Consider the following 10,794-nt stretch of genomic DNA (forward strand, 5'->3'; position numbering starts at 1 on the left):
TTGGAATTGGCTACAGAAACTTGAAGCAAAAAGAAACATTTGCTTGCTGGAAAGTTATCGTTCTCCTCCCTGTGAAAGCTGTGAGTTCACATTGTTTGCCTTTATTGATGGATTTTGGGTGTTCTAAGATCTTACAAATCATGATGGAAATTTTTAGATGCAGCCCTGCACATGATCTGATAGAAAGAGCTCAAACTGTTGGGTGCTAGTGGTGCTGTATATTTTCTTTTTTTTGTACGTGGATGGACTCATCAAGTTGTGTTTTAGAGAACAGGCAGATGTAAAGTCTGTACTAGTGGACTTGAACAGAATTGTTTAACTCCAGCATTTACTGGTTTGTTGCAGTTGCAAAGAAAGAATAAACAGCAGGTGCCTCCAAATTCAGAATGCAAGGAAAATAAAAAACTAAAGAACAGTGTCTTTGATTGTAGGATATATTCAACAGCTGAGTCCTTGATATTAGTGATAACTGAGTGCAACATTCAAATTCTAATTCTTTTAAGAGGGATAGCCTATCAGGTGACACAAACTAAGTGCCAGGATGAGGCAAAAACCTTTAAATGACAACGAGATAGCTGACTGCCAGTAATTCTGTACAGCTGCATTGATCTTATCTGATGCTACATGTTATATACTGGTAGCTGCCTTAGTCATGAAGAAAATGCCTATGGTTGCAATCTTGAAGACCGCAAATGTTCCTCTAGGCATTGGTCAAGCAGATAATCCTTTGGAAGATAAGAACGCTTTCAGAGGTAAGGCAGCAGTCACTATCCTCAAAAGTTGCCAGGCATCATCTTTTCTTTTCTTTTTTAAACTATATATTTAACTTAAAGAAAAGAGCAATGATATCTTTATCTTCATAAAGGAACTTCAGACTGGTTTTGCAGTTGGTCACAGATGATGTCAGAGCTTCCCAAGAAAAGGCAAATCTCATCTGCCAGCTTCTAGCATATCTTCTGCTGTGCTATAATGGGACAGTACAAGTATGTCCTCTTTGTTTCTTTAGTCTGCTATTTTCTTTCTGATCTCTGACTCCTCCAACTTTTTTTACCCCAGGAAGTTCTGGAATCTGGTTGAGAAGATGATAGGCCAGTCATTCAGTGTGGTAGTTTTTTTGTTTGAGTGGGGTTATTTTTTTGTGGTGGTTTTTTTTTTTTTCTTTCCATTTTCCATGGCTTTTTGGAAGGGTATATGTGCATCTCTGCAGCATTCTGGAACCAAAGTATTAAAGTGTCCTCAGCAGTCTGTTAACCTCTTTCTATCAGTCCAAGCAGTAAATAATGATTTCTCAAGTTAATCCTCCTCCCCCCCCCCTTTTTTTTTAATCATTCACCTTTTGTTGTTCATTAGTTAAGTATTTAGCATTACAGCCATTGGCCTTCTATCTTGAATAGTAGGGTCATCACACAGTAGCAGATAAGGAGGTAGATTTTTGGCTTACTAAAATGTTCTCCAGAATTCTTATGGAATAAATCTTCATTTTTGAGTACTTCAGAAGTACTCTGATTAGGACTCTCTTTCCTAAACCAGATGGCTATTTTTGACTATTTCTCATTAAAAAGCTTTTGGATACTCCAAAAGAAAACTGATTGCATGACATGGAATAGACTTTTTTTTTCCCCCCAAGTAGTTTTGAGGGAATACTTCAGTTCATTTAGATGTTTAGAATAACTTCCCTACAACTTGAGCAGCCAGTTTTTAAGTTTGTAGCTCTGCGTGGACTGATTTAACTCTTTCATAGCATCCATTGAAAATAGAATTGGAGTGAACCTCCAGCATTTAAAAAAATATTAGCTAATATAAAGCAAATAAAATATTTTAAAATTTTTGCAGGGAATAACTAAATGCTTTAATTTTTAGATTTGTTTGTTTGTTTACCTTGGAATACCATTATGTGTTCTCTTGTCTTTATTAAACCAATTATGGCACCTGACTTCAGATGCCCTTTAAAATGGGACTGACAAGTAGGTAGGTCCTGGAGTGTTGTCAGTTTCTTTTAAACTCCTGAAATTTTAACTCTGGTGACTTGTGTGACTTCAACACCAATAAATACTACAAAAAGGTAAGTGGAAAACACAAAGCAACAGAGAAAGCCTGCCTAGTGGACACATAAGTTGCCCTTTTAGTTTCTTACTACAGTTACACAAGTTAATAGTATTATAGCTGCTCTGAACATAAACTCTTCCGCTTGAGGACCATCTGGTTTACTGATGGAGCTTGGTTCTTTAGGTATCTCAGCAATTCAAGTAAGGCATTCACTTCTATTAGTCACTACTGTGGTGTTCTATGAGAAATTTTTTGCATTAGTTATCTGAAATTGTAGTTCAGAATATCAAAAGTAACACTTGATAAAACTGAATTCTTGCTGCTTCTTAGGTTGCTCCACTCCTTGGGGAAGATCAGATTACTTGATGTTGGTAGCTGCTTTAATCCATTTCTGAAGTTTGAAGAATTTCTGACAGTTGGCATAGATATTGTTCCAGCTGTTGAGGTACGTAATGTTTGCTGAATTTAATATAAATTTGATTCTCAGACATTTCTAAAATGCTTCAAAATGACTGTAAAAAAGTATGTTTAATTCTTAAGTATGTATCTTAAATATCTGTGCTTTAAAAGGAACTGTGGCCCTGCTACTACATCCTTTCCCATAAACAGGCTCTAAACTGTAGTTGTGTTTTGGTTTAAAAATCAAATTTTTTCAAGAGTTATGCCTTTATAATGCGGTTGTGAATCTTAAAATTGGAAAATTTTAGTAGCCATCTTTTAATGGCATTTCAGATAAGTCCTTGCATCTTAAAAGGCATAAATAAAAATTGAGTAGGCTTATGCTTAGGCATGAACCTCTTGGAAGCTGCATTCACTGACAGAAGGAAATGATCAGTGACTGTACTTGGTGAGTTTTTCTGGGGAGTTTTAGTAACCAGAAGAGCACTGTAAGGGGGATTTTCAGTCTAGTGCTACACATATTATTGAACTTCTACAATCCCGAGGACAAATTTATCAGCACTTTTGGGGTAAATTGCTTCATTTTCTCTAGGTAGTAAGGTTCTCCAATGCATTAATTCTTCTGTAATCATATGTTCTTTCTGTCTTTTGCTCTTAACCAACTTTTGTTCATCCTAAAAGCATTTATCAACCAAGAAAAATGACCAAGTGGAATGAAAATTAAAAGATACAGAAAGGAATGCATTTCTGACAGAAAACAAAAACCTTTGACCGTACACATCTTGACCACTTACAGTTTAAAATCAGGCTCTATAATCAGTGGCCTAAGGTAACCCTCTCTAGAAGTGGAGAGGTGAGAAGAAGTGTACAAGTACAATAATACAGTTAACTTGAAAGTAATGTTCTCTTATTTGCTGCAGTGTGGTTTACATGCTAAATGCATGGTATTTTGTTGTGGTCACCAGGTTTAGTCCCCTAACATGTAACTTATATTTTTGTGTATATGCTTAGATATATGAAAGATATTATTGAAAAAAATCTGAGTCTCATAAATTGCTTTTTAAAGCAATTCAATGTTAGTTTCATCTAAAACACAAAGAAACTTTGAGTGGGCTCCATCTTGCCTAATTTGAAGAATGGGAGCCTAGACACCTGAAGTTACATGAGCTGAATCTAACCATTAATTTCGAGGTATGGTAGTTAATATTTTGCTATCTAGTTTATCATGCTGTTTTCATAAGAAAATTACTTCTGTTCTCATGAAAATCAATTTAAATGTCCAGTGACCAAAACCATTATTGGAAGAGTCCCAGAAACATTACTTCTGTGGATGTAATGGAGGAATGTGAGTAATCCAGGCCAGAAAACAGGAGAGGGAGTGGTCAGGTAGCTGCAATTTCTGTGTACTAACCAGTACTTCAGGTTGTCTCCTAGTACGAGGGAACGATAACATAATTGATTTCTTGTCATCTGACACAGTTAGTAATACAGCTTGATGATAGGAGCTCCATGGAGTGCTACTGTACAGATCAACGTAGTTACTGTGAGGCCTGTCTCGGGCTCACCAGCTTGTCTTACTTCCATCCTCTTGGATACTTTGGTGTGTTCAGGACACCATGCAGCCTAGCTAGCAAGTGTCCTTGAAGTGGCATGGAGTACAATTTGTGCACTCAAACTCATCTGCTGGAATAAGCTTAGGGCCACTTCCAAAACAGAATTAATAAGCCCTGATATATTCAAGATGACTCTACTTTGAGCTGTATCAGCACCATAACCTCCTTAATAAATTTATCTTTAGGCCAGCAGTTGCCTGCACTGATTTAAGACTTCAGAATAACAGCCAGAGGGTTCTTATGGTAGTTAATGTCATTGTCTGACCTGAGAAATGGATCTGATAACTTAGTGGTAGAAGCTGAAAATAGAAGAACTGGTAAAATCTTCTGATTTAGCAGATCTTTTAGATAAGATACCAAAATACTTTTTGAAGCATAGAGGCTTCTTAGGAAGTCAGTTTCTTGAATAATATTGAATAGAGGGTTAAATAATTCCTTCTTTATTAATAAAAATAGGTTAATACACTTTCTGTTTATAGAAATGCTTTGGATATAGACCAAGTAGTTGAGTAAAATACTTCAGCTAACTTGAGGAATAAGAAGGATGTAATTGTGGAAAAAATAGGAGAGGAACTGAAATGTTAGTTATATAATAAAAAAAAATCAGTGTCTTCAAACTGTTCACTCTGAAACATACAGATTCTGAAAATGTGAACTGTAGAGCTATGAATATGGGAATATAATGGGAATATGGTAATCTGGCTTTGTGTTCTGATTGGGGTGGGTCTGCACCAAGAAAAGACTGGTGTTCTCTTTGATAAGGCATTGTTCACTCATCACTTTCAGTGTCTTGGTGTAAGGTATGCTGAAGGAAACATGCAGGTATTACAAACTAGGAAGAGGGAATTGAGATGGGGTAAGCAGAGCAGGTTTCTTCTTGACTTGGTATTTTTGTTGGCCATTCCTTCAAACATTTTGCTTGTAACACATATTCTGGAGTATAATTAGCAGTGGTTATTTTTACGGAGGAGTTTAATTTGTTTACACTTTAAAAAAAAAAAAGGGCAAAATTGGAATGAAGGGAGAATCTCCACTTTGGGAAGATCTGAATATAATTTCATACTGCTGGGAAACATGGTGTCGTATTGGAATAAATATAGTCTGAGACAGAAAAAGAGGCTGGAAGAGTACTGGAATTAAAAACTTGAAAATACGAGTAGGATTGTGTTCTTAAATGTCAGTGGATGCACTGAAATATGACTGTTTGCTGTTACAGTGTCTAGAAGGACTTTAACATCAGTTGAAGACTTGCATATCTAGAGTTTAGTAGCAATCTCCAGTTTAGCAGCATTTTTGTCCTAAAACTGCCTGCAGAGTTCAAATTCCACTTGAAACATACTTTAGTCCTGAAATTCTTTAAGATTATTTCTGCATCATGTTTTATTAATATTTTTCCACTACTGAGAAATACTTGCACTCTAAATTGTTTTTTCAACTGTGTATGTATAACCTCTAACTTTAACATGCTAACTATACTTAGAAGCAAGACTTACTCTGAGCAATTATTCTTCAAAGCATTTCTTTATTTTAAAAATTATTAGAGGATATCATGAAATTACTACTGTTAATTTCCTGTTCTAAATATTACAAGGAAACAGAATATAGACCTGCAGGTATAATGGTTGCAATTAAAATTTCATTATTATAGCCACATAATGCAAGTGTGTCTCTTGATTTTTGCAAATTGGAGGCCAATATTAAAGCTACTGAAAAATGAATCACAGGTGGTTCTTTTTTTTGAACATTGATTATTTTTTCTGATTTACTGCATATTCTCAGAAGAGAATTTGATTTTATAAAGAGAAATAACGGTCTCTTCTACTTGGAAACAATTGTGCGTATCAGTTGCTTTATGAATACCTTTACAATAGTGTTCTGGTGATCTCTTTTTTGAATATTGTTTCATAAAACACACTATAAATATTTTTGCAGTATGAAAATGCAACAGATCTAACTCCACCTTTCAGATGTACTCCACAGAATGTTTTGTCTCTGCTTTCATGTTCACTTGCCTGTTTAGAAATGTCGTTCACTACACATTCTCTAGGCATTAATAACAATTTTTGTTGCTATCATGTTGAAGCCTTGTATCTTAATACCTTTTTTTATCAGAGAAGTCAGCCCAGGTTTTGACGAATATAAAGTGTCAAAACTTAAACGTAGTGAATAGCATACTGCTCCTTTTATGTTTTGAGTGCTCTGTGATTAAGGATATTAAGAACTTAGTCTTCTGTATGTTCTATTGTGGTGTCATTTCCAGTCTTCGGCTTGAGCACACAAATTATCAACAGATTAATTTAAAGCCCTTACCTTACTTTGGTAACTCCCAAATGTGTACTGCTACACTTTGCATTTATAGCAAGGTTAAAATATGGACCTGCATCACTGCTGCAAAGCAGTTAGTGTGCTGTTACTTTCTAACATACCTTGCCTTGCTGTAACTTATTTGTTTCTGTGACACTAAGGAATATCACTTTTTTCCAAGTGACCAAACTACTAAGTTTCCTGGATTCTTTAAAGAGCTGGTGGAAATACTGGGGTATCAAACTTTCTAATTACTGATTTCAGGTTTATTAAGAAAACCCAAACAAACCAAAACAAACCACCACATAATGTAGATGTAAATTTTAAGAATTCCATTGTTTCATGCTATTGCCACATTGTCAAGATAGTTGCATATTACAATGTATGGTATACTAGGAAAACATGGAATTTTGGCAGTCAATAGGGGATACTTTTGGCTTCCAGCATCTGGAGAAACAAAAGCAATGTAGGCTTATCTGAGTTGTTCCAAAATAATTTGAGATAGTTGATTTGACACTGTTCTATTTGGGCTAATTTTTTTTTTTTAAACGAATGGTTCTCAGCTATCAAATCTCCACTAAATTACTGCACATCTAAAATTTTTCTTTGCAACTGTGAAAGCTGGAAATATGCATTGTTTTTAAATTGTTGTTTTAGAGTGTTTAATTTAATAACAAGGGGGGATGTTCAGCAGGCTTGAATTTTCCTCAAGGGAATGAAGGGGTTATCATTGATTGTTCTGTAGGTTTGAATTCTAATTGTCCTTTAAACTAACCTTGATGTTTGTTTGGCTTTTTCTGTTTTTCTTATTCCACCAGAGCGTATACAAATGTGACTTCTTAAATCTTCAAATTCAGCAACCTCTCCAACTGGCACAAGATGCTATAGATGCCTTTCTTAAGCAACTGAAAAATCCCATTGATTCTCTACCTGGAGAACTGTTTCATGTTGTCGTTTTCTCACTCCTCCTTTCTTACTTTCCATCACCCTATCAACGATGGATATGCTGCAAGAAGGCACATGAACTTCTCGTATTAAATGGCTTATTGCTTGTAATAACTCCTGATTCATCTCATCAGAATCGCCGGGCTATGATGATGAAAAGCTGGAAAATTGCCATAGAGTCCTTGGGTTTTAAACGCTTCAAGTATTCCAAGTTTTCTCACATGCACCTGATGGCATTTAGGAAAACTTCCCTGCAAACAACAAGTGACTTAGTTAGCAGGAACTACCCAGGAATGTTGTATATCCCACAGGATTTCAACAGTATAGAGGATGAGGAGTATTCCAACACTTCCTGCTATGTTCGATCAGACACAGAAGATGAACAGCTAGCTTACGGTTTTATGGAGCTACCTGACGCTCCTTATGACTCAGACTCTGGAGAAAGCCAGTCTAGTTCAATTCCTTTCTATGAGCTAGAAGATCCTATATTGCTTCTAAGTTAATGTAGTCGCTGAAATGCCCTTTCAGTCAAACCTCTTGCTTAACTAATTTTGCTATACTAACATGGGCTCAACACACAAAAATGGTTTGCATAAAGAAAATGCAAAGGTTTACAGAGTTTGCTATTTTTTTCTACTTTTGAATTTTAAAATTTATTCTTGTATGAAAGTGGAAAAAATACAAGTTTTATGCAAATGACTCATGTCATAGCATAAATTGCTGTTACTTTCTTTAGATTTGTATCACTAATTTTTTTTCAGAAAGGTACCATTCTCTTCTTTAGTGCTGTGAAGTGTGAATTCTATTTAATTTGCTAAATGTTGTTTCTATATTTTAACTCAATGTGGTTGAGCTTAAGGCACTGGAGTTGGTGGGCTTCTGAGAAGTATATGTAGGAAGAAATAATTTGCACTTTAATTAAATGTGCAGATAGGTTAAGACACTTGGTTACCCATGTCCCTTCTTAATTATGGAACAAAACTTTCTTCCAAAATTTGTTTCACTCTGGTTAAGCCTGGGCTGGAGAACATATAATGCTTGCACATTTGATTTTATGTTTATTGCAGCCCTCTTGAGATAACACCAAAACACTGGAATATATTCATCCATAGTTATACATACTGTGTAATTTCATTGCATAAATAGTAGTTAGACATGAGATTTCTGAAGAGGTTATTCCCCCCCCCCCCCCCCCCGCCCCGAGGAGTATGGTACGTCTAGACAATTATGTTTCACTTCAAAGATGGAACATGGTTTTGCAATTTTGAGTGTACAAGCACTAACATATATCAGTATTTCCCCAATTATGGTGTTCTGTATTCTCTTCAAACTGTGTTTTTTGGGGGGGACAGGGTGGGTTTTGTCATGTTTTAAAGTAAATTATTTGTGCATTTTAAAAACAAACAACTTTTTCTTTAATTGTCCTTACTTGTAGACCTCCCAAGTTATACAGTAACTACAGACTGATTTTGTAAAAAGGAACATAATTACACACGTTTTTCAAGGATACACATATTTGCACAAAAGCGTGTATTCAGACCACACAAGTGAAGTTAACATAGATTATTTGTTTGCTTATTTGGACCCAAAAATCTTCTGTTTAGTTAAATAAAAACTCCATAGCTGTCTGAAAACAGGTCTGCACTGTAAGGAGATGGAGCAGAAGAAGTGTTTTACATCTATTAAGTTTTTTAACTTGTATAATGAATTTGTGAGTTTTTGCAGGAAAAAACAATTCTGTTCAGTGGTAAAAATTGAGGATTCAGTATTAGTTTTGCTTAGATTTCCCTCCATTTAAAAATAATGGCCAGAATTTTCAGATTTGAATGTTAGGCTTTTAAATCTATATGTAAGTGCCTAATAATAAATGATTTGAACTGTGTGCCACATCATGGTTTTAAGACTGACTTCAGCAACATGGTAGAAAATACTAATATATAGTTTCACAGGTGGTTGTAATGAAATATACCTTACACCACATTAACCTACCAAGTTGTATTTATAGTACAGAAGTTACCAGATAAACTGAAATTGTAATGTGGCATTTACAGTGGTTGCTACAAAAATGAAACTTACCCCTTCCATTGAAGTTTTGCACTGAAAGTGTCACGGTTTGACCTACCTGTTTTATACTGTTTCCTATAAAGAATCATCCTGCATTGGTCCTGCTTACTCAAACATGAACGGGACTGCAATACTTTATTCTTTAACGTAAGTTTTTTGTCTCAATTCTTAAATTTAAAGCATCCCCTAATACCTGATTCAAACTTGTTATTTAATCTGAATTATATAGTTATATACAAACTAAGCAATTATATTCTGATGTGTAAAAAAAAAAAAGTTTAGACATACAAGTACATGGTTGACTTTTAAATTTTTTTTTTTTACAGAGAATACTTCTCTAATGAAATACAGAATGGCTTCAAAGTTGGCTATAAGTCAGTATTTGCATCTAATGATTTACCACTTTCACTAAAATGTTTGTCATTCAGAGCCTTTCTTCTTCCCAGTTAACCACTGACTCCAGCAGTGCTCATGTTAAAGCTAAAATATTGGTGCTATAAATTCAGCTGTTTATGGAAACTTAATCTGTGCATAATTCAAAGTGTACCTAACATTTTAATGATACTCCTTTTAAAAAAAAAGTTATACCAGCTAACATATATGTTGGCATCGGTTAATGTAAATTGGTTTGTGATTCATACGAAAAAGCAATTCAGGCCAGGATTTATCTCTCCAAAATAGTTTAAAATATTAACATTAAAGTTTAAGCCTTTTTGGCAGGTTGGTGACACCATTGTATTTGTGGTTTAGGGACCTGAGATTCATAACAGCTTGGTTTTCTTGCTGCTCATTCTAAATACCTGAAGTGTTCTTTTTTATTTTTTTTTTTTACAAGGGACAGTAGATTATGGTAGAGGAGGAAAGTGGGATTTACATAAATACTTATACCTCCCTGAACAATAAAGTGGTGATATCGGGAGTTGTTGGATATTTGGCTTTAGTGTAAGAAGAATGTTCTAGGTTATGAAATATTTGAAAATTATGACTGTGCAAGAGATCTCTTGTTCTTAAGGTGCTGGAGAGGAAAAGGAAAAAAATGTGTATTTGCATTTCTGTTGTCTTTATGTCACTACTTTTTGTGAACAAAGCACATTTATTAAAAAAAAAAAAACACAACAAACTGAAAACCTTTTTAAAACTTGTTTCTTTGGGGTGGAGATGTCGTCCTTTTTTTCTTCCTGTGCAGCTGGTTTATGGTGAAATTCAGTGAAACCAATGCATAGTTATTTCCCTTATTGTCAAGAAAATAGTTGTGTTGGGTTTATTTTATAAGCATCTGAATTATAGTAAAGATGTTAAATTTGGCAGTTCAGTTTCAGCTTCTGCATCTCAGTTGTGGTCTTCGCTTTATGGAAGGGTTTTTGGAGTTCCTCCAGTTGATCCTTTATCATGTTTCTTTGCCTGCCTGCCTGCTTAGGATGCA

At 35.0% G+C, this 10,794-nt stretch overlaps 1 protein-coding gene across 1 annotated transcript in view; it reads left to right on the top strand.

Annotated features, from left to right (window-relative positions):
* Nucleotides 1-10,543, top strand: part of SAMTOR (S-adenosylmethionine sensor upstream of mTORC1) — a 37,825-nt gene extending 27,282 nt beyond the window's left edge. Inside the window, exons 5-6 of the mRNA XM_072861696.1 lie at nucleotides 2,377-2,491; nucleotides 7,181-10,543. Coding sequence (XP_072717797.1) covers nucleotides 2,377-2,491; nucleotides 7,181-7,810 — 745 coding nt within the window. The 3' untranslated portion in view covers nucleotides 7,811-10,543. The remainder of the gene's footprint in view (nucleotides 1-2,376; nucleotides 2,492-7,180) is intronic.
* The last annotated feature ends 251 nt before the right edge of the window (nucleotides 10,544-10,794 follow it).

The sequence above is a fragment of the Ciconia boyciana genome, chromosome 1 (assembly GCF_034638445.1).
Source record: "Ciconia boyciana chromosome 1, ASM3463844v1, whole genome shotgun sequence".
In the NCBI taxonomy this organism is placed as follows: Eukaryota; Metazoa; Chordata; class Aves; order Ciconiiformes; family Ciconiidae; genus Ciconia; species Ciconia boyciana.